General features: G+C 41.2%; 1 protein-coding gene across 2 annotated transcripts in view; it reads left to right on the top strand.

The window, feature by feature from the left end:
* NEBL (nebulette) overlaps positions 1-24,777 on the top strand; it is a 142,454-nt gene that overhangs the window by 53,398 nt on the left and 64,279 nt on the right. For both annotated transcript variants that reach the window (XM_033165665.1, XM_033165664.1), the window contains exon 4: positions 7,160-7,267. In XM_033165665.1, coding sequence (XP_033021556.1) covers positions 7,160-7,267 — 108 coding nt within the window. The remainder of the gene's footprint in view (positions 1-7,159; positions 7,268-24,777) is intronic.

Genomic DNA, 24,777 nt, shown 5'->3' with positions numbered 1-24,777 from the left:
CTCAGAGTAGGGAGAGTGGGGAAAAAATAAGCATTAATAAGTTTGGTCAATTACAGATGATGAATTTGTGGTTGTTTAGTGGAGGAGTTTGAGGGGGGAACCCAGAGGGCAGTCTCAGTGTACGTAGGACCAAGAGACATGGATGATGAGGGAGCTGCAGCAGTGGCCTGCAATTCCTGTGCCGTGTCGTCTTTCCTGCCTGAGAACATAGAGAACTACACCTGCAGCAAAACCGCTTCACTGGAGGTTTTTAAGCAGATGGTGGATATTCATCTGTCATGATTGGACTAGACGACCCTCTGAGCCCTCTTCCAAATCTACAGTTAATTAAAAAAAAATACCAGCATTTAATCTGCACTAGTGGTGTTGTCAATGTTAATCAAAATATTCAGGTGTTATGTGCAATTGTAACTATATTTGAAAAGGGTGAGGTATGAACCAAGGTGGTGTTACTGACAACAAAAAAACAGTAAAGGTATGAAGTGCTCCAAATATCTTAAGGGGCAGGAACAAAATGGCACAACTGAATCGAACATTGTCCTAGAAAATTGTAGGAAGGATGACTGCCCTTTCACAACAATTCACAATGTGTATAAGGGGGAGTGAGACTGTACTAGCCAGCCCCTGATATAGATGCACAACATTCCTTTGACCACACACCCATCATTCACACGTTCAGATGAATTTACAAAAGGGGGCTCTTATGCGTGTGTAGCCCTATGCAATCAAGAACTCTACTCAGTGTGTCCAAACTGAGTTCAGTGAGGCTTATTCCCACGTAAGTGTGCAGTCCTAACATTTTTCAGGTTCAGTAGTTAGCTTTCTAATTAAATTCTTCTTTCCTGCTTGATGGAGGAAAGTTTGTCTTATCTTGGTTCAATAAGCGGTGTTCTCATAACACAGGAAGCTTCCTTATATTGAGTCTGACTATTGTTCCATCTAGCTCAGTATTGTCTACTCTGAATGGCAGCAGCTACCCAGGATTTCAGATAGGGGTCTCTCCCATTCCTACCTGGAGATGCCATGGATTGAACATGGGGGCCCCTCCATGCAAAGCAAATGCTCTACCACTGAGCCATGGCCCTCCTCTCTATTAAACAATTTTTGCCCCTCCACCTTCTCTGAAGGTTGTGTGTCTGTCAAACTTTTGCTTTGTTGTTTCTCATTTAGGTTCTGACTTCCTCTAGGCTTTAAAAATATGTACAGTTACTAAGGAAGTTCATGTTTTTATAACTTGAAAATGAGCGTGAACACATTCTATATCAGTGGTGGCGAACCTTTTAGAGACCGAGTGCCCAAACTGTAAACCAAAACCCACTTATTTATCACAAAGTGCCCAAACTTGTTGAGCTTTTTTTGGGAACTGCCGACCAAAGTTTTGGAGCTTTTTTGGGGGTGGTCGCACAAAAGTTGCTTTGCTTTGGGGGGGCGCCCCGAAGCTGCTGAGCTTTTTTTGGGGGGGAGAACAGAAATAAATGACAAATAATACCTTCGCTAGAATTAGGGTTAGCATCCAGGATCCAGGAGGTCTCCAGGAATCCAAGTAAGTGGTGGTTTCGTTAGGCGGGAGGGCGTCGTGAGCTCCCACGGTCGGCAGCGGTGTGTGAGGGCGCAGGGCCCTGCCACCACCCTGCTCATTGTGGGGCTTCCCGCTGGGGGCCTCCCGCTGGGCCCGTCGGGTAGCGGGAGGCTCTGCATCGGCCGCACTGCAGCCTTTTCTTTTTGCTGCGGGCCTCCCCTAGGCCCGGGAGGGCAGGGGAGGGAGCCCAGCATCGGCCGCACCGCGGCCTTTTTCCAGGTGTCGTCGGGTCTCCCGCTGGGCCCGGGAGGGCAGCGGGAGGCTCTGCATCGGCCGTGCGACGGCCTTTTCTTTTGCCGCGGACCTCCCCTAGGCCCGGGAGTGCGGGGGAAGGAGCCCAGCATCGGCCGCGCCGCGGCCTTTCTCGTGTGTTTCGGCGGCGGCGTTTGAGGGCGCTGGGCCCTGCCGCCGCCACCGCTCGTCGTCGGGCCTCCCGCTGGGCCTGGGACGGCAGCGGGAGGCTCTGCATTGGCTGCGCCGCGGCCTTTTCTTTACCATGGCAGGCTGCGGGAGCCCCAGGATTGGGCTGCGTGACGGCCGAAGGGATGGCGGCGGGGCGCGATGCGCTGGGCCCTGCCGCCGCTGCTGCTGCTGCTGTGGGGGCCCAGCGGGAGCCCCTGGGATTGGGCCGCTTGGCGGCCAATTGACTGCCAGCGGCGCGGGGGAGGGGGTGATCAATCGCCGAACACACACACACACAAAAAGTTCAAGGTTTCAACCGCAGACGCAAGCCTGGGGAAAAAACAATAACAACAGCACGGATGGGCCGATGGTGCGCGTGCCAGCAGTGAGGGCTCTGCGTGCCAGATCTGGCACGCGTGCCATAGGTTCGCCATCACTGTTCTATATGAATGTCCCAGCTGATTTTTTTTTAATTTTTTTTAAAAATTTTGTCAGGACATATGAACGTCATTAATATTAAATGACAAACATTGATTTCTGGTGAGACTTCCTAATTTTGTAGTGCTTTATGGGCCTGAAGCATGGCTCAGAGCAACAAAGGAGCATGTCAGGTAAATAAATTCTACGCTGCAGTATGAAGGTTAATTGGAACTGATTGTGAAATGCTTGATTTGAAAAGCTATTGATTTTTTTGTTCTGTTGTGTTTAGTTCGTTTTGAAATGATGAACATTTATTGCAGATGTTTAGCTCTAGTAGAGTTCTTAGTATCCTGATCAGCACTGCCTGAATACACGAACTTCCTGTATATTCTGAGAGGCTGAAGTAACTCATTTTTAAAAAAATCCACCTACAAGGTGCAAAATTTGGTTTATCTGAACATTTAAAACATGAAAAATAAAACTAACTAAGCTTGTTACGGGGAAAGTATGCAACTGTCTACTAGAGGGCAAATTTTAAAACTATCTCAGAAACAAAATGATTCTTCCCTATATTTTCAGGGAAACCCCGTAACACTTCAAAACCAGGCCCTTTGCTGGGTAATTCACATAGAAATAGGATTGGGGTTCCTTCCTTTCCGATGCAAATGTGGAAACACAAGAAGTGTGATTTATGCTTCCTGTATTCCATTCATGCATATCATTAATCTCAGCCCTTTATTATGCTTCAGATTAAAGCCATGTGTTGTGGAATAGAAGGCTGTGCTTTTCCACCCAATGCAATGGAAGTGTATTTCAAGCTAATGTGAAATAGCCTATCCTAATTTATCCAATTCTGTAGAATATTCTGACATTAATCCAGGTTTTCCTAGTTCAAACATAACAGGGAAATCTGGCTTAATTCAAGCCAGGATATTTGACCTGAAGCTGCATGCAGTGGGAAGAGGGAAGTGGTGAGGGAGAAGCATGTGGCCGTGGCTTGTAGAAAGTGCAAAGAGTATTTATTTAGGACATTTTTTACCCTGCCTGTCTTCAACCATGGAACTCATGGTGACATTCATGGGCTTCCCATTCCAGGCACTGATAAGACACAGAGCAGCTTAGCTTTATTCAGGACTCCCTTAAAAAATGTCCACTCTCTCCGTCTTTCACTTCTAGGCAATTTGAACTGAAGGTTTGCATGTGGACAATATTAAACATTGCCATTAGCTTGCTCAGGCTATTTTAGATGAAGACATATATACTGACCTCACGTTTGATTCAGTTATCTGAATCAGACACCATGCTTGAGTGTTTCACGTGTGACAATAAGAATCATTGCTTAGAAAGAACATTTGATGTAAACTTTGCTCTTTCTTGCTTTCTCTGTTGCATAAGCACTATTCAGAAATCACAGTACTTCATGTCTATAACACAAAGTTGTTAAATACCAAACTAGAGAGTGTTTTCTGCTTCAATCTCACAACAATAACAAAGGGCCATCTTCTGTCTTGTCACTGGTCCCATATTTCCACTTTCTTTCATTTTTAATGGCTGTATTTCCATTTTCCATTTTAATTTTTTTAAAAACGGATTCATAGCAGTTTCAATGTCATTTGGTACTGGTATTCTTGACCAAGAGCAAACTGAGAGCAGATGGTTGACAGAAAGTGATGCCACCTGGTCTGTCACTAGTGCCAAATATGTTATCTCCTATCCATGGACGTTTGTGGCGAGAGAGGGAGACCAGATAAAAGGCAAACTGTTTGTAAATAGGCTATCCAAAATAACACTGGAATGCAGGAGAAAGTATGAAAATCCCAATTTGCCTGTGTCTTTTATTGTCATTCTGTTTCTTTCCTTCCAGGTATAGCTTATGGAAGTTTGTTTTCTTAATTCCTGAATCCTTAATGCACACCATTTCCCTTTCCTTTAATAAACTAGTGTGTGTGTGTGTGTATGCATGCACATGCGCTCCTAGGCAATGATGAAATGAAGATACATGCATGCATACATTACGTGTCTCTAGTAATATATTTCATTGAAACACTTCTTGTCTTTGAATAAAATGCTTTGTCCATCTTTCCCCTTCATTTTATATTCAGCTGTATGAGCAGGGATTGCCTTTTTTGTTTCCAATAACAAAACAATATAATGCAATACAAGGTTGCAACTAAACTATAGCAAAAATGATACCTTCATCTTTATTTCTTTTTTTGCTCAAACTAAAAATGCTCAGTTCGCTCCACCTTGGCATTGTGGGCTGCCTTTGGCTGCAATCCTAAACTTACTCTCTAATGAGTAAATAAACATGCTTAGGGTAGCCCTGTCAATCTGATGGGCCAATGGTTGTGGTTTGAAGAAAACAGCCTGGCAAGCCAAATTGGACGCTCTGGCAGGCTAATATTGGCCCACAGGCTGGAGGTTCCCCAGCCTGCCTTAAGCCATAGTTAATATTAACCACCGTTCCAGATACATCACAATAAACTATGGTTAACTGACAACATAAATGGAAGCTTCCAGTCTCTTCCTTGTAGATGTGCAGTAGCAGGAGAAGGGGATGTACATAAGTTCAAGGCTTGTACGTGTAACACTAAATGACTGTGTGGGTTCAAAGCACTGAGTTATATAAACATCTTATATGCTTACCTTTCGGTACTGTATTTTGGAAATGGGCAAGGTAAAAAGAAGTGTTATTTTCTGTCTTGAAGATTCTTTTCAGATATCAGGTTTTTTTATACACCGCTCCAGATAGATTTCAGCTGCATCAACCTTTGTCATCATACTTCTTTATTTTTGTTTAACCTTTTCAGAAATCATAGAAAAATGAGGCAACGCTGTACAACGATTAATTACTGTTGCTTCTATATTTTAAAGAATTTGAACCTACCCTATCCTTTAACTGACAAGCACTTAATTATTGAATGTTCACAGCTTCCTCATTCTTATCCAACAAAACCCTTGCAGATGGCCACAGAAACATTTACAGGGAGATTTGCCCAGTTAACTACATGATACAGAACCTCCCACTTCTTGACCATTTGGTGGCGATGCATCATCTTATCCTCTGTGATTATAGCGGCAGATGTAGGTTGTGTGTGTTTGTTTTTTTAAAAATTAAATAATCAGTTTACTTAGTGACTGTAGTGCATATATTTTGTTAATAATATTTTGCATACAAGGGTAGAATTTAAATTCAAGAAAAAGGTGCCCCCCCACAGAATATGTGAGGCTGATGCAAACAATGTACCACAAGTGCAAAGCAAGAGCTGGAAACATGTTTAGAGCCAGGTGAAAACATTCCTCTTCTAGCCCTTTGGCTAATTGAACAATCTGTGTGTTTTTAAACTGGGGTGTGTGTGTTTGTTGTTTTGTTTGTTATTCTGTTATGTATTTTTCTGTTTACTGTAAACTTTCCTGCAATGAAATGGCCTGTATTTTTATTACATTTATACGTAATAAATATCAAGAAAAGCGAACCAAGGAGCCACAAGTTATGGGCAGATGTATTGCTTTTGATTATTCAAAAATGCTTAAGCCTTCTGTCTTTAACATAAACGGACTTTATAGTAGGAAGGTGCCATTTTTTACAATATTGTTTTCTGTTGGTGTGAGGTTTTCAGCTTACAGAACTCATTTAGAGGAGTTTTATCGGATATGCAAGTATTGGGTTATACAAAACACATTTGCTTAAAATTTGCTTAAAATGCTACTCCAAACCATGGTTTAGCATGAAGGCATGGGTTCCTGGGAGGAGATTGCAGCTGCTCTGCTCCTACTTGGTTCTTTTATCTCATAGTTAAGAAGGAGGGAGAAAACATGAGCCTAGGTTAAGACAGTATGTTAAGCCAAACCTTGGTTTATCCGCGGCTGTACCACACTATATTGAGCTAAAAGGACTGGAGAGGGGCACAGCAGGTACAAGAACCTCTCTGGGAGCCAACATGATCATACAGTCCAGGCAACCCATAGTTTGGCTTACTGAGTCATGCCAACAACATAGGCGTAGCCAGTATTTGTTTTTTTTGGGGGGGGCAGAACCTCAGTTTGCTATGTATTTTTATTGGTTTTTATTGATTTGGGGGGCAGTTGCCCCCCTGCCCCCCCTTGGCTACTCCCATGGCCAACAAGGCCATAGTATTTACTTTTGCTTTCTTTTATGTTCCGAAATATTTCAACCATTTCTTTCACTGTCTAAGAGTTCCATCTGGCATGTGGCTAAACTGAACACGAAACCTGGTTTCTCCTGAAGCAGTTGCATACAGTGGCATGTATCCCGTGCTGTTAATCCTCTGAAACAATTATCACTAATGTATAAGAAAGTAAATTCCATTGATTCCAGTTAGATCCTTGCATTGGACAGTGTATATCGAGATGCATGCTGTTGACTCAGACCAATATTGGTTGAAATCTAGCATAGTTGGGAGGACTGGAAGAAGTAAATACTGTGCTTTACCATAGTATCTAGTAAAACATGAATGGCTTCAGGTGCCCTTTCTAGACCCAAAATATCGCCATGACCAGCTAGAGACATTTAGATGAATTTTGTGGTATGCAGATGGCATGATGTGGTCATAGTTTATTTTGCCCTTCTTCATGATCAACCAGCTCTGCGAGCTAAGAATGCCTGCAGTAAAACTGTTCTGTTGATTAAATGAAAGTAGATGTGCTAAGGTGCTGGCAGCATTTTGTTCACCCAAAGCTTCATTTGGTGGCATAGTATTTAGTGAAAATAATGTTTCTCTGTTTTCTGTTTGCTAGGTCAAATACAAACGTGACTTTGAGGAAAGCAAAGGAAGAGGTTTCAGCATTGTAACTGACACACCAGAACTGCAAAGACTGAAAAGGACTCAGGAGCAAATTAGTAACGTATGTGGGCCCATTGATAGTAGATCAGAAACATGATGCACAAATGAAATGGCATGTTTGGATCCGATAGAATGTTTCCAGGTGTGAGTTTGTATGTATGTGGGGACTGGAATTGTTTTATGCTTTTGTGTTTGTTGTGCTTGAGTTCGAAGCTTTGTGTTGCTTGTGCAGCACAATGGTGGTGTGTGTTTCCCCTCTCCATACCAATTAAAGGCGGATTTACTGTTTACAAAATATTCATTCCTTTAGAGAAACAATTTCTTGCAAATAAGCATCTTTCTGCTTTCATGTAACGTGCAGGATAAAAACAGTAAACCAAAATTTCCAGGTAACTTCAGCTTGCAGAATTACTTTACTTACTAATAATGGTTTTGCTTCTCTTTGCCATGTCTGTAACTCTTGGCTTTAATATGTAATGTGGTTCATGCTCAATCAGTGATGTGAGTTTTCTTAAAAAAAAAAATCCTGTCCAGATTAGGATAATCTGCACTGAAAATTTTCCAGAGTGCACTGGAATTTTTTTCTGATGTCCTGGAGAGCAGAAGTGGACACAAGTGCTTCCTTGACCTCCTGGTAGGTGAGTCACTGCTGCTTACCAGAAATGGAAGAGGTGAGGCAGCAGGGACATGGTGGAAATGCACAAGCCTGAGCTAATCTGGCACCCCTGCCAGTGCGTTTACACCACACCTCCTTCCCTTCCACCTTGTCCTTCCGTAAGTGCCTCCACCCAGTCATGCTATCTGCTATTGTTACAAAGCGCTCTGTAGCAATGTTTGTTTTACTTGCATCTAGTATGCAAAACTCAAAACTTTGAAACTGCCAATGGTGTGCCTTATAGTACATTTGCAATTGACTTCAATATATTATTTCATCTAATTCTTATTTTAACTGCCTTTAGATATACCACACAGCCAAGTTGTATTGACTAAAACATGATTGAAATCGCCAAGAAAAAGGGTTTATTTTAAATAATTGTTTCCCGAACAAGCATGCATACCATTTGTTTATTGGGACAAATTAAAACACATCTCTTTGGACAGCAAATAGTTTTTTATACTGCTCAGGACTATAAAACAAGACTTCTGGCCATGTAGTTCACATGATTTTGCATTCTACAATTTGTATCTTGCTTTTGGGGTGTGTTGTTGTGAAGTTATGAAGGTGTGGTGATATCGCCCCTTTAAGACTGGTTTATGGGAATGTGTTAGAACCTCAGAAATAATGAGCTTACATACAGCTGTCTCCCGTTAAGGCTTCAAGACTGGCGTGACAAGGTAATTGGGTGGAAGAGGTGAATGCCCATGGTCTAAGTTCCCATAAAACCTGGATTGGTGAGAGCTCTTGGCAGCTAACCAGCCAAGGTCAGCATCTATTGGGGCTTTTGACAGCATTTATGTTAATTAGCTGAATAAGTTAGTGGTGTGTTTTTTTTTAACCTTCTGAGCTATTTTAATCTGTGTAAATATTTAGAGTTTTTCTCTCTTGAAGAGTCTCGTTTTAGTAAAGTCTGTGTATGATTTTATGAAATTTGGTCTGGTCTGAGTTCCCGAACCCTTTAATTTTGACCATGCTTTTCGGAGCAAGGGTCGTCCACCACAGAAGGTAAGGGTTATTATTATTATTATTTTAAATAACTAATTCTTACCCATATACTGCATACAGCTTTCTGAAAGACTGGTTCTGCAAAAGGCATACTGGTATTGTAAGTACCTATTTTTAAATAACCTTTCCAGAATACTTTTTGAGAAGGAGAATCTGGAATCAGTAAACAAGCTAAGTGAATGGGGCTACATTCTGCGATAAAAATAATAAAATTTAAATTTTCATACAGGAACAACATTTCCTGTTTGTTGCTAGGATTGACTTACTACTTAAATGTTTCAGTAATATCATACTTGCTTCACTTTATGTTAAAGATTCTTGAGTGATAGTGGGGGTCTTGGATCATGAGTGATAGTGGGGGTCTTGGATCAGAAATAAATAAGGGTGAGAGAGGAACTCATTCTGTAAGTTCAAACTATAACATTGGACCCAGAACAAATGCACACCTGCAGGTTAATTCTGTGCCCAGGGCAGGTGTTTGGTAAGCCAGCTGGTGCATGCTCTGATTATCTCCCGCTTGGATTACTGCAATGTGCTATATGTGGGGCTACTACCTTTGAAGGTGACTTGGAAACTACAACTAATCCAGAATGCAGCAGCTAGACTGGTGACTGGGAGCGGCTAATGGGACCATATAACACCTGTCCCGAAAGACCTACATTGGCTACAAGCACAATTAAAAATGTTTACCTTTAAAGCCCTAAATGGCCTTCACACTGTATACCTGAAGGAGCGTCTCCACCCCCATCGTTCAGCCCAGACACTGAGGTCCAGCTCCAAGGGCCTTCTGGCAGTTCCCTCACTGCAAAAAAATGAAATTATAGGAACCAAGGTAGAGGGCCTTCGCAGTAGTGGCACTTACCCTGTGGAACACCCTTCCACCAGATGTCAAGGAGATAAATAACTACACAACTTTTAGAAGACATTTGAAGACATTTGTATAGGGTAGTTTTAAATATCTGATGTGTTTTTATATTTTGCTGGAAGCTGCCCAGAGTGGGTGAGGAAAACCAGTCAGATGAGTGGTGCATAAATTAATTAATTAATTAATTAATTAATTAATGCATAGTTTAGCAGCACACTTACCTGGGAGTAAGCTCCAATGAATGCAATGGAACTGCATCTGAGTAGAAATGTATAAGATAGTGCTGTGGGACATGGGAAGTGTGTGGTTGGTTTGTAATCTCCTTCCTTCTCCCCACCCCCATTAAATCCCTTTCCTTTCTCTCTTCAGAGCTATCAGTGTTATATTTTCACTGATGTTAATGCTAACTATGGTTAAGTGATCAAGTTTCATGTCTCCTGCTGTTCAGAAAAATACAAATAAAATATAAATGGTAAGCAGGCTAGCATATGACATATCAAGATGGAAATTTACCATAAGAGGATGTCCATTTGTATGCTGTAAAGAGCCTGCCAACCTCCTATTGAAAGATGCAATTTTTCAAGCAAGCAATGCCTCCAGAAGTCAGTGGGAATGGGAATGCTTTGAAGAGAAGCTCTCACAGAAGCAGAATCAAAGGCTTGATAGGATTCTGTTGTCATGGCAGTCACAAACTCAGTGTCTTATATGGATTGCTCTGGGAGAATTAAATAAATTAACTGCTTCTCTTTAATGACAAGTTTTAGACATTTTGGTTCACCTTTCCATGGTTGGATGGCCATTTTAAATTGCCTGTGCATTTTTCAATTTGTGTGGTGTGATTTAAGATGCTCATAAATTATTTTTTTCAATATTTCAGATCTAAAATATTCACATCTATTCTGCTGAGGAGAGAGAACACACAGACTTGGGGGCCTCAAATCTGTCTCTGCTTGGTACATTCACATTGCATGATCAGGACCATTCTACACCCCCGCCCTCTGTAATTGGTATTTTTTTGGAGGTATGTTAGATACTTTCATAATGAAAGTATATATGCTTTCATAATAAAAGTATATTTCAGTCTCCACTTTTCCTCAGTTTGTGAAGAATAAATAAAAATTTAATAATCATCTGAAGTAAGAAATGAGTTTAGAAAATCGACACAAAGACCACTTAAATATAAAAGGAGGATATCTACTCTGGAAGGCAGCCTAAACGTTCGCGCACGGACGCACGCACGCACACACACCCTTGATTGTTTCCTAAAAACATTGGTTTGCTCTTATGTAGTACTGTTGATGGGCAGTCACTGGAGAACTTACCAGATTGCTTCCACCTGCTGACTGGAGAAAGTAGCAAAACCACATATGATGTTATCACCCTGCACTGCTGGCCCAAGGTAAGACAACACTGCCCTTGTGATGGTGGTGGGGAAATGTCATCCGTTTGCATTTAGCATGCCTATTATCTGTCTCTGGGCAATAGGTTAAAGTCCTGCTACTGAACAACCTCCAAGAATTTGGGCTAAATGGCATTGCTGTTAGGTAGTTTTCCTATGCTGACACAGACTGAAGGCATACCTTATAATTTAATTTCAAAGATATCAAAGGGCATAGGTCAGTTTTGGAAATTGTGATGGTTGCATAATTCCACGCCACCCCTTTAAATGAAATCTATTATTACATACTGTATATGTATGTGTTTCTTCTAATGCTATCTGTTAATGAGGAGAATATACAGCTGCTTTGAAGGCAAATAACAAATTGCAAGGTAAAACTTAGTAAAGATCAACACACCTTTATTTATTTATTACATTTATATCCCACATTTCCTCTAAGAAGCTCTAGTTGGCGTATATGGTTCCCTTTCTCCCCATTTATTCCTCACAACAACCCTGTGAGGTAGGTTGGGTTGAGAGACTGTGACTGAGCAGGGGTTTGAACCCTGGTCTCCAGGGTCCTAGCCCATCACTCTTAATCACTATACCACTCTGGCTTTAATATGGCATAAGCTTTCATGGGCCACAATCCACTCCACCACAACCAGTGAATCATGCAACGAGCTATATGAAATCAAATGGCTTTGTGGTTCTTGAAAGACAAATCCCCTTCCACATGGCAAATCACTTTAAGAAACTCAAGAGAGAATGTTTTCTTTGTTTTGTTTTTAATTTATGTTATGACAGAGGGACCTGCTGTTGAAAGGATGAAAAATAAAATAAAATAAAAGAAAGAAACTCTGCACGAGCCTTTGGGAGCACCTAAAACATTCCTTTGCATAGGAGCCAATCCCTAGGGGCCAAGGGGTGTTCACCCCCCCCCAAGCTGATGGGCATTGCCATTCAGATGGTGTGTACGCACCATGTCATGTGATCAATTATGCGGGGTGAGGCTTACCCACACCCCTAAAAAATATTTTATTTAAGCTGGCACCCATATTTCTTTACACTATGGACTCATTTCCCAAAAGTGTATAAGCCAGCCTTCCTTAACCTAGCATCTTCTAGATGTTTTGGACTACAACTCCCATCAAACCCAGATAACAGATGTTTTTCTGCCCCACCACCGAATTTCTAGCCTCAGCATTTCTTTTTAGTATTTGATATTTTCAGAAATGCTGCATTATTATTATTTTTTGGTGTGTGTGGTTTTCTCTTTATCATTTTGAGTTACATATTTGTAAATATGAAGAACAATATGCTGCTTGTAGGGAAACTGCACTGGAAAGTTTCTTAGACCACAGCTAGCCATATCAACAATTAAACTCACTATTTGCTGATGGTGATGTACTGTGCACTGTTTCTGGCTCTAACTTAAAAAAAAATCATATAATTAGAATTGTTGGCACATTTGTGCAACCTGTTTACTTGCTCAAGCATAAGCTGTGCTCTGAAATTGATAAAACAGATTGCAGGGAGAATTGGCAAGCAAGTATGTTAAATCAAGGTCCATAGCACCATTTGGAAACTGCAGAGCATTATTTAAGCGATTTACTTTACCTTCTTCAAGTGATGTTCACACTGATCTCCTAAAGTGCTAAATAACCCAATGCAGCTTTGAGAAATGAATGGATTCACGATTTTCTATTCTAATAGATTCTACTGGATTGAAAATATACATGAAAGCAAAAATGAAACAAAATAGGGCTGCGTTCCTGGAGCCTTATAATTGCATACCATCCACACTCATGAATTGCATGGTGTGATGATGAGGTAAAAAATAATAATGCATGGAATCACTGAGCAATTCAATTTGGTAGGTGTTTAGCTTTTCATACTGGAGTATGTGGTAGACTTACATAATTTTGATATTGCTAAAAGGTCCACAAATTAAAAGTATGTAACTCTGGAGGGGGAAAAGTGCATTGCCAGCTATGGGGGAAATCTGTGTTGGGTGGTCCTCTGATTATGGGGAAGCTCAGAGCTAGAATGTGCTGTAGTTTGTATCTTAGTTTCCATGCATATCAGATGCTTATTAGGAGTGAAAGCTATAATGCATTTAATTGGTAGGTTGATTAGCCAAAATTCTAATCTCATGCATACACATACTTCTCCCTGCTTAAAAGGAGAAGTGAAGATTGACCTGTGCACTGATGTGCCCTTTATGCAGCAATGACAGATCCTAGTTTCTTTATTTGATGGAGAGTAAAAGGAAGCATAAAGGTGTTTTTCTCCCCTTCAACTTCTGTCTGCTAATCTTTAGATAATTTGCCCTTCAGGATGCAAATGCTACAGCTTTCCTACTATAAATAAAAACCACAGCAACTGAAGCCAACTGTGCTCATTTGGAAACCAATGTCAATGTTTCTTTTAAATCTGGCTCTTTCACAGTACAGATGGATTCTTAATTTTTAAAAGGACTATTGCCTGTTTAAATAAAATGTAATGATCAGTTAAATTTGTGTATACATTTAAATATGGCTAAAAACAATATTTTTTAAGATGGTGATATATGTGTGTCATAATGGGAATCATCTCGGAAGAAAACAAAGGGTGGGGGGGAATGCATTTGCTAAGGTGGCACTTTGCACCAGGAAATAGTTGTATCAATACATTAATATTTCTCTTGCGTGCCCAGTTATTCAGATGTGACACCTTTTTAGTCATTTATAGGTTTTTAATCTATTAATCCAGCCAGTTAATTGATTATTCCTTGCAGCTTCATTTCTAGCCAGTTTTGGCCCCAATGTGCTGGTGTTAAGAATTAAGAATATTCTGTATTCTGGAGTTGGTGTGTTTGTGCTTTTTTGGTCCAAGGACAGCATTACTCTAGTGCAGGCATGGCCAAACTTGGACCTCCAGATATTTTGGGACTACAACTCCCATCATCCCTAGCTAACAGGACCAGCGGTTAGGGGTGATGGGAGCTGTAGTCCCAAAACAGCTGAAGGGCCAAGTTTGGCCATGCCTGCTCTAGTGGAAAACTGTATTCTAAAAGTGGGTGGGGCTGGACCCACACATAGTCACACATACAAACAGTTATTTCCCATGAAAACAGAAAAATGTTCTTAAAAAATGTTGTTCAAGTTTTACTTTTTATTTTCTGAAAAAACAAATAGGAATGCTCCAACTCACTTTAGTTATCCTGACTATGCAAAAAGTACTCAGTAATGCCTGCAGAATGATATAATTAAAGCCAATGCACACAGCTATGTTGCAAGCCCTGCATTATGGCTGTTAAAAGCAATTGCATCTGGAAAATTGCATGCCTGCAGCTGCAAAATGCATTGACTTATCTTTTGCATATTTGAAGCAAAAGCAAGTCTGCTGAGACATTTCATTGCTGCCTTGATAATCGCAGCTGCTCTTACTGAAGATGGAATCACAACTGTACATTTTGCACAAAACCAAATCCACTTTCCCTCTTGGCTGCTTCCTGCTGAACAGCTAAGGTTTGGAAGAGACCAAGGGGGCCTGATCAAATCTGGTTGTAGACCGCATCTATAGCCTGGAGGTTTCCAATCCCTGTTCTGGACCACCCTGTTCTGTTATTGCACAACAAAAATAATATCCATTGTAACAAGATCATAATAAGTTTCTGCTGGGTTAGGCCAGTGGCCCATCTAGTCCAGCATCTTTTTCTCACAGTGGCCACCCTATGGGAAACCAGCAAGCAGGATTTGAACACAAAAGCACTCTCCTGTGGTTTCCAGCAGCAGCTGGTATTTGGAAGCATTACTACCTCTGATCATGGAGGCAGAGCATAGCCATTGATAGCCTTAACGTCAATGAATTTGTCCAATCCTCTTTCAAAGCCTTCCAAGTGCCCCATCATTGTCTCCCAAGGGAGTGAGTTCCATTGCTTAACTAAGTGTTACATGAATAAACACATCCTTTTATCCTGTTCTGAATCTTCTGACATCCAGCTTCATTGGGGACCCACAAGTTCCATTGTTATGAGAGAGGGAGAAAAACTTTTCCCACTTTCTCCACACCATGTATACTTTTACAATCTTCTATCATGTCATCTCTTTTTGGCTTTTTCTCTGAACTAAAAAGTCCTAAACACTGCAACCTTACCTCATAGGTCGGGTTGCCATATTTCAAACCCTGTTTTTTTTTTTTTTAAATGCCCCAAAAAGCAATTCACCCTGGACGTCAATTCTGCCTTTGAAATCCCAGGGAAATCAGGACATACGGCATCCCTACATAATGACAACTCTAGGTTTCACCCCACAGATCCTACTTGACATGGGGTATGAACAAGCCAAAAAAAACCATCAAACAGCATGTGGAAGATACTGAGCGCCAAGCAGATCTAGCCAGATGACTGAATGACCTGAATACTTAAAGGAGTCCTGCACAGTTGTTAAGATCTGCCAGAGAGGCCTTTCTTGGTGTCATGCCATTAGGTGTCATACCCAGCGTGGTATGATGATGCCCTACTTTTGAAACTCCCTGCCTCAGAAATATAGCTAGTGACTATGCTGCTTACATCTAAATGCCCGTTTAAAACTTGGGAGCAACTAGCAGATTAAGTGATGGCTAGAGTTTTAGGGATGCAGGTGGTGCTGTGGTCTAAACCACAGAGCCTAGGGCTTGCCGATTGGAAGGTCGGCAGTTCGAATCCCCGTGACGGGGTGAGCTCCTGTTTCTTGGTCCCTGCTCCTGCCAACCTAGCAGTTCAAAAGCATGTCAAAGTGCAAGTAGATAAATAGGTACCGTTCCGGCGGGAAGCTAAATGGCGTTTCCATGCACTGCTCTGGTTTCCCCAGAAGCAGCTTAGTCAAAAACTGTCTGTGGACAAATGCCAGCTCCCTCGGCCAGTAAAGCGAGATGAGCGCCACAACCCCAGAGTCGTTCGCGACTGGACTTAACTGTCAGGGGTCCCTTTACCTTTACCTTTTTACAGTTTTATGATGGGTTGAAATATATTTTTAATTTTAAATTATAGTGGACTGTGCATTTTTATTGAGGTTTTACCTTGAGATCTTTGGATATAGCTGTATAATATTCTTTTAAAGGCCTAATAGTTATAAAATGCACCGAAATCATCTTATGTTTATTAACAGGAAAGAATTAAGGGAGTTGTATGAAATATTCTTAAATTTTGGATGAGTTGTTTTCACTAAAATAGTATTGCACGCCTTAATCTTTAGCACGGAGTAAGAGTAGAACAGTTTGGCAACGTGTTTGAGTTATTCAGATAATTCTCACTTTGGCCAGAGTGGTTGCATATGTTGAGTACTGCATCTTGCTTGTAAGCGTGAACAGCTTGCATCTTTACTTGTTTGCTTGCTTTGGCTGTATGACTCCTTCCAGGGATTTTATAAACTCAACTTTTTCTGAAGGCATTCTGTTTCATGGAGCAGTCACAGTCAGCTGAATCTCACACAGCTCTCCCTTTAACATCAATGCCGGTTGTTTCTATGTGAACGGGCACTGAAGTGCAGATATCAACGTCTTTCTGCCAATTGGCAGGCTTGTAGTAGTAAGGGGCACAGTAACTTTTGTATGTATTACTTGCCTAATGCTTGTGAACTCGTTGAACTACCTGAGCTGCTATTCAAAGTGGATTAAAGGGGGAGAGAGAGCATGAATTATGTAGGATGCCTCCCAAAACCTTCATCTTTGGAATGTGCTGCCCTCTTACCTGCCTGTGTATGCCATATCCTCAAGGTCAGCAAAGTAGTTTATGAGGAGCATAATGGAACATGCAAAAGAGGAGGGTGGAGAATGCAAAAATGTTTTTTTCTCCAGCTGCTAGCTTGCTATGCCTGCCTTGGCCTTGGAGTTATTTATTGCATTTTTATGATTCATCATCTGTCTGGTGACTGGGAAAGCATTTCTGTTGTGTTTAAAATGCTGAAATATAGATGAATAATACTGGATTCCTAGTCATTCTTCTACTTCAAATGGAGATTTTTGAATGCGACGGCTTTGTTTTGTTTGTTTTGTTTGTTTATTAGTCTTGATTCTTTGATACACTTTGTAGCAGGGTTAAATGGCCAGAACACCTTTCCTTTAAAGTATGACAGGGATGAGATTTTAAGGTTGCTGCAAGATACGGTATAGCAAAATGCAATATAAATTACACCACAGGAAGATCATCGTTAGAGAAAAGTGAGTTTTCTTACATGAGAATGGGGGGCCTACTATGAATCTGTTAAAACAAAATATGGTGTGCTTTTACTTTTAGAGGTCATAATGGTTTTTTCTTATAAATAAGTTGGATTTACTACAGTATTAGTATGCAAATACTGTATTAGTCCGGGAGGGGGGGTTTACTTTGGAAAGGAGAAATCCAGTGTAGACTGATGCTTATTGGGACTGATGCTTATTGGGACAGAAGGCAGGGAAACCAACAGTAGGTTGTATGTCTACTTTTGGGTAAAATCTGAAATAAAAAGTGCACTGGGGTGTTAGTATTTCACCCTAGCTCTGTTTAAGTGAATATAAGCCTCTTCAGGCATGCTTGAAGTTCTTCACTGTATACCTGTGTTTTATATGTAGGATGAAAATAGGATTTTAAATAGGGGTATTTTAAGAGATGTTGTTACCTATGAAAGTTGTAGAATACTAGAAAATGGTTGCACAAACTGTTATTGCCTGTTGCATTTATTTTGAATGTAGTATTGCCTCCCATCTGAACTGTAGATCTTGTAAACGTTTAAGAGAAAACGCTACTGAATATGAGAGAGGATATAATATAATGTATCATTTCTTACAATCCTAGAAATTGTTAATGCCTTGCCAACACAGCAGATGCAACATCTCCAAACTTGAGTAAATAAACTAGTGTGGGCTGTATTCTTCAATGTAGCAAAAGGTCTGCTTACTTGAGTAGCTTGTTGCCTGGTTGGTGGTGAGGTAATTTGTGAGGCCCAAGGAGCAGACACACCTGGAGGGGGACACATGTGGTTCACTGATTGACCAAAAAAGGACAGGAAGTTAAAATATTGACCTGCAATCTCATTTACCACTCTTCCTGTGGTTTGGCCCTGTCAATCTGTGCACCAGTGGTGCTGGGAAAGATTTTTTTTTTTTTTTTTTTTTTTAGCACACCTCTCTGTCTGATTGACAGATGGAGATGTTTCTATGCAGGGCTCTTCTCTCAGTTGAGAAGTATTTAAGGACTCTCTACTTTAGTGTGTATTTCAACCTATTTTTGTTCATATATTTAGTTTTCTGACATTAATCCTTTGGTTATAGTTCCATTAAAACTATTCTGAGTGGATACTTGGGGACTATTATGAAATGTATTAGCAAAAGTGAATAGGCAACAGTAACAATGGGCAAAGCATTCTAGGGGAGTAATAGTACTGCTCTATTCCGTCTTGGTCAGATCCCCACCTGGAGTACTGTGTCCAGTTCTGGGCACCAAAATTAAAGAAGGATATTGACAAGTGAAAGGCATGCAGAAGAGCATGCCCAAGATTATAAAGCGTCTGGAAACTAGGCCTTATGAGGAATGGTTGAGGGAGTTGGGTATGTTTTGCCTGTGTAAGAGGAGACTTAGAGGAGATATGAAAGCCGCCTTCAAATATCTCAAGGGCTGTCACTAGTATTTTAACTGTTCATCAAATATTTGAGGATCTGTGGCAGTAACTGAGGGGAAGCCAGTAGCCTAGTCTGTCATTCTTCAGATCAGCAAAGCTATCAATAGAGCAACTGTTGACTAGTAGGAAAATCCCCAGGAAAATTCTAATGTTTACTTCTGCTTCAGGAGCATTTAGGAACAGACATTTCCAGTTCCACCAGTGAGACAAATATTTGTGTTCTCAGAAGAGACTGATCCAACCATGATAATGGTTTTATTCAACCATAATAAGGGCTTTATATAAGCTCCTCCAAATGAGATGGTTTTGTGTTTTAGGGTAGTGTAAAACTAGATTACAGAATAGAGGTGGAGAAGTACTTTTGACCAGATAAACTCTCTGCGGGCCACATTTGACTGGTGAGAAGCGCTTCCCATTTGTCCATCGCCTGGCATCTATAGCCAAATATTGTGCAAGATTAAAAGGTAATGCTAAGCCAAACCATGGCTTAACTCTGGGTAGTATGACAGCAGCAGCTGGCCATAATTTTATTTTGGGAACCTGCTTGTTTGCACTAAGCCATAGTTTGCAAACTAGGCTGTTTTGTCTTTCCATTGACAGATAAAATGCGTGTTATCAATGGCATAAATGAATTTGGTGATGGAGAAAAGAGTTTTCCTAATATTGCAACAAGTTCATTGTGCTTCTATAGTTGAGAAATGGGATTTGTGGGTCTGGGTGAGGAATCATGAGGTGTTCCAAGGAACATGATTAAGAAACTGGCCTGGTACACCTATAATGCAAAGCCATGCATTGTTTCACCAAATTGTGATTTGTTTTAACCCAACTGAACAGAATAACCATGCGTTTTATTCTGGCAACAAACCACAATGTGAAGCCAAGGTTTGTGGTTGGCTTATGAACCATGGGTTGTTTAAACTCTGGTTTGGCATTATGCCCCAAACCATAGGCTTGATTAACCATGGTTTGTCTGGCCATCCCATTCTAGATGCTCACCAAGCTGTAGGCAGGAGCAGCTAGAAAACAAATCAAGCCTTGGAAAACTAAGCTTGGGCTTGTTTGCTTATCTGAACAAAGCATGGTTAAAACAAGCCATGGCTTAAGAGTTATGTGTGAATGCAGATGGTACATTTACACAGAGCTGTAAATCCATAGTATTAACTTTATTTTGAGAACATTAATTTAATACTTAAACAAATGCCCTAGATTTAGCTAATGAAAAGCATTAAGTGTTTTGCAATTTGATGGGGAAAAGCATTAGTCTGTTACTTCTTGACCCTGTCTGATTTGTAAGTGGTAGGGCTAGGATGGGACATGAAATAATACTGAAGCAGACATTACACATACCTTCACCCTGCTGATCCTTTTCATGATGTCATGCACTTAGATTCTATGGTTTCCAGTTTTCATATGATGGATTTCATAAGACGGCGAAAGTTCTCATAATTATCCAGATATTATAGCTACTGTTTGGGTAGAGATAGTACCGCATAATTATTGTGCTTTTAGAAATAACATATTTTATAAGTTTTATGTTGCATGAGGCATTTTAAATGATCATAAGTTCCTTTAAAATGTTTGGCTAACAAAGCCCTAAACATGTTTGTGCACACAGAGCACATTCTTTGCATTCAAGGTTTAATCCCTGGCTTGTCTAGTTTAAAGAATCAGGTAGCAGGTGATGAGAGAGACCTTTCTTTGTTTGAGATGTTGGAATGCCACTTGCAGAGTGTTGTTCTATAATATTTATATCCCACCTTTTCCCCTGACAGAGTAGTCAGTACTGTGATGTACAGTACAGTGGTTTGACAGGTGGTGCTTATCCAGTTTGGGGTGCCTCTGGTTGTGGACATCCCCACTTTGTCCTCACAGCCAATCATTGGGCTGCTGTGTGGCCAGCCACGATGGCTCCCGGGATAGCCTGCCAAAGGAACAATTTGAATTTTCACCTATTCAGGGCCTTGGGTGGGTAGAGCTTTGGCAGCAGACTGGAGGGAGCAGGTCTTCACTACGGTCCGCTGCCAGGGAATAAAAGCTGGCTGTGCTGGGGATCCTCAGCTGAGTCGACAGAAAAGCAACCCACTTGCCCACCCTACATGTTATTCTTTAGACACCAGTAAAAAAACACTTTGCTGTGGTTTAAGGTAGTCACTTTATTTGGGGTCGGGCCTGTTTGGGGTTTTTCCTCATAGCAATCACCACAACTTTCAGTGGATAAGGCATTGGGTGGAATCCTTAGTCCAGTTCTGCGTCTGGGGTGATTTAGTGCATTACCCCAACATAAAGCAGGTGTGATTTCAGGGTTCCCCGGTAAAGGGGTCTGATTGGAAGTTTCTGTCCTGAAGCCACGTGGGGAAGCAGAAGGGTAATAGAACTTCTAGTAGTGGCAAGGGTGAGGCCCAGCTTAGTTGACCTGCATCTTGAGGTAGCAAGCACAGCCCTGTCCAATCCTCAGCCTTCCCCCTGGAGGCTGATAATGGATACACATCCAGTGCCTAAGCCAAAAGCCAAAGCTTATCTACATCATTAATCAATAAAGTTGTGACCAATTTTTAATCCTAGAAAGTTGTTGTCTTGTTTGCCCCCCCCCCCGTCATTCCTCGTGTCTTTGCCCTCAAGGGTTGAGCACACAGTGAGTAGGTCTACATTATCAGGCAACTTCATGGCTGCATGTCTTTGTGAACTTTATTTATTTTATATTCTCATCTAAAGCCATGGTGTTTGGCTTTTTCTTTTGGTCTATTATTTATAACATTAAGAGACTTCTGTACAGTAATGCAATAGAAATTTAAGTTTTAAAAATAAACGAATGATCTGACTGCAGCCAGAGCCCGTGGTATATTGGAGCAAGATTTTTAGAAGGAGGAACAGCATTTGCACTGAGTGAAAGACAGACTGTTCCTGTTGCTGAGAATGGCAGGAATGGAAGAAGATAAGCATAGCATGAATATGAACTTGTGGCAGTAAGAAAAGGAATAAGGGGGAACAGATAAGGTGACACAAAAATGCAATGCAATATAGGCTGCAAGTGACAAGATGAAGTAGGACAGATTCTTTTTTTCAAACCAATAGCTTATTTATTAAGGTTTACATATTCAGGCTGTCACCAGAAAGTTAATTTCCAGGAGGGCCAAGGGCATAACTTGGATGAGCTTTTAGGCTTTTATCTTTCTGATGATCTCATAGGCAGCCAGAGTCTGCCTTTCTGTTAAAAAAAAAAATACTATCTAGCGCCAGGGGCTGGTTTGAATCTGTACCAATGAGCTTTGTGGATTTTTCTAGAGCATGAGAGGCGACTTTTAAGTCTCATCAAAACCCCAGAGATAATAATCTGTAAATCAAAATGGCATGAGGCTTTGCCAGGAGGCAGAAGAGGGAAACGTCAAATCTTATTTATACATACCTTTCCCAACATGGAGCCTTATTTCATTTCCTAACACACTTTTAAATCTAACATGCAATAATCCTACTTCACTATGTTAGTAATTTAAACCACTCCACAGCTAATGTCACCAAACGCAAGCTAGAAATTAAGGATATGCAGATAATTGTGTAGCTTCATATTTGTTCTTATCAACCCAGATGCTTTCAAAAGCATCGACAGCTGTAAACAGCAGTGCATCACAAGTAGAAAGAGTGTTCTGTAAATTAAAGCAAGAAAGTCGCAACCCCAAATGAAAGCTTATAAAAAGCAAAATAACTGCTATTTTATCTTGTAGCAGGTGAATAATAGATCTGCCACCTTCCACACATTTTAAATTTAATTAGCTCGTTAACATATTGTGTTTTAATGCAGTAACCAATTTAGTTTGAAATATTAGGTCAAATGTTTGGAATAAATGCACATTGCTTTTATCACAAAAAACTAACTTTAGCTTATTACAGTTTGAAAATGTCGCTCATTGAGCTGTTCATTTTAGATAGCACCTAAAGGTACTTCCATATGGTTCATTCAGAATTCGCTGCTTCATAGGATGGATCACCCAGGCTATGGCTGAATGAAATAACCATTTTATGCAGAGCCCTCCTAGTGCATCACCACCACTCTAAGATTATGGTTGTGGTCTCCTTTAGTTTTGACATGCCTAGTCTACTTTCCTATCTTTCACGGCTGAAAAAGGACCAAGTGCCAAGAGCAGAAGACAGCAGTCCCTATAGGCTAGTATCTCAGGAAAATTAAGAAATGAATCACATTCTCCTCCACCGATATCATGGCTGCTATATGAAAGGAGGAAAAGCTCTCTGCACAGGCCCATAACTCAGTTGCAGAGCACACGTCTTACAGGTGCCAGGTACTTTATCTATGCACTGTATGTGCCCAGATAAGAAATCGGGTTCCAAGGCTAATTCTAGTTCTTATTGAGTCCTGACTGCTCTGTCTTGTAGCTGCCAAGTTCTACCGAGCACTGGAGGAGGTGTTCAGTAACTGGTAGGGTAAGGTAAAGGTAAAGGGACCCCTGACCGTTAGGTCCAATTGTGGACGACTCTGGGGTTGCGGGGCTCATCTCGCTTTACTGGCCGAGGGAGCCGGCGTACAGCTTCCGGGTCATGTGGCCAGCATGACTAAGCCACTTCCGGCGAACCAGAGCAGCGCCTAGAAATGCCGCTTACCTTTCCACCGGAGCTGTACCTATTTATCTACTTGCACTTTGACGTGCTTTCGAACTGCTAGGTTGGCAGGAGCAGGAGCTCACCCCGTTGCGGGGATTTGAACCGCCGACCTTCCGATTGGCAAGCCCTAGGCTCTGGTTTAACCCACAGCGCCACCCACGTCCCAACTGGTAGGGTATGGAACCCCAATTAATAAAATGTACAAAGACCCCATATGTGTCTTGATTAGGTTGCCCTATTAAAACTCTTTCTCTAGTGATTTCCCCACGCACCAGTTTATTTTTAAAACCAACTAAAAAAACTCCTGGCATGTTTAAGAGAGCAGGCTGACACTTGGCTGCTGTTAGAGAGATAGAAACACTTTCCTCCAGGGGTAAAATGTAAATGCTTGAATTATAAAACTAGCTGCACGTTACACTAAATGTTATTGTGCTGCTTGTGCACATATTAATTTGTTTAATATGTGATAATATATGGTGGTAGATAATATGCAAGACAACTTCTGAAGGTGTCGCCACATTGACCTGTTGCAGGAAATATAACTTGTGGCACCTTGAAGATTAACAGAGTTATTGTGGCAATCACTGTTGTGGGCTAGAGCTTGCTTTTCCAGACCTTTGAAACTATAGACATGCACCTAGGGCCAAAAGGGCTATGAAATTAAAAGTCAATGTACATTCTCCATATGCATTACAGATGCAGAAAATTCAAAAAGATGCCCATGGGGAATCTTTTACATTATCTGGCAGAGAACAAGTCCCTTATTATAAACCTGTCTTATCCCTCCACTAAACAAACAGCTGCCCAGTCATGAGATACCATGACAGATCCACACCAGAGCAAACCATGACAGATCCCTAAATTATTTAGAGTCCCCTGCCACCTAAACTGCCTAAAGAACATTTAGCTTTAAACTTGCTTTCCCCATAAGAAAGTCAACCCACTTTCTCTTCAATACTTCTTCAATACAAAGTATGTCCAGTACTCTGAAGATGTGCAAGCTCTCCTTCTTTAAGTGAGAACGTTGTCTGTGTCTACAGCGAGAAAGTGACTCTAAAATGCCCCCCCACCTGAAATGATGCCCAAAATGATTGGGCGCTAGCAAGTCACTATGTGCACTAGAAAATGAAGTTGTGTGCTGGGCCATCTGCAGCCACCCGCACTCCATTGTTTCCACAGAAATGTCTTAGGATTCACATCGGGCCTACCAGCATTTTGGAGAATTAATAATACAGGGGCCTTAACCAGTGCAACACTTCAATCCACAGCACTCAGCCATCCAAAAGAGCAAGCATCAGGGGTGGTAGCAATAGCAGGAGTAATGGAGAAGAGGAGGGTGGCCAGTGCAGTGAAGGTGGCAAGGAGGTGGACCAGCACAGAGGTGGCACACAGGGTTCCTTGTCCAAGGCTCTCAAATCTGGCGGCATCTCTGAAG

Source organism: Lacerta agilis, chromosome 12 (genome assembly GCF_009819535.1).
Source record: "Lacerta agilis isolate rLacAgi1 chromosome 12, rLacAgi1.pri, whole genome shotgun sequence".
In the NCBI taxonomy this organism is placed as follows: domain Eukaryota; kingdom Metazoa; phylum Chordata; class Lepidosauria; order Squamata; family Lacertidae; genus Lacerta; species Lacerta agilis.
This window is presented reverse-complemented; position numbering and strand designations above follow the sequence as displayed.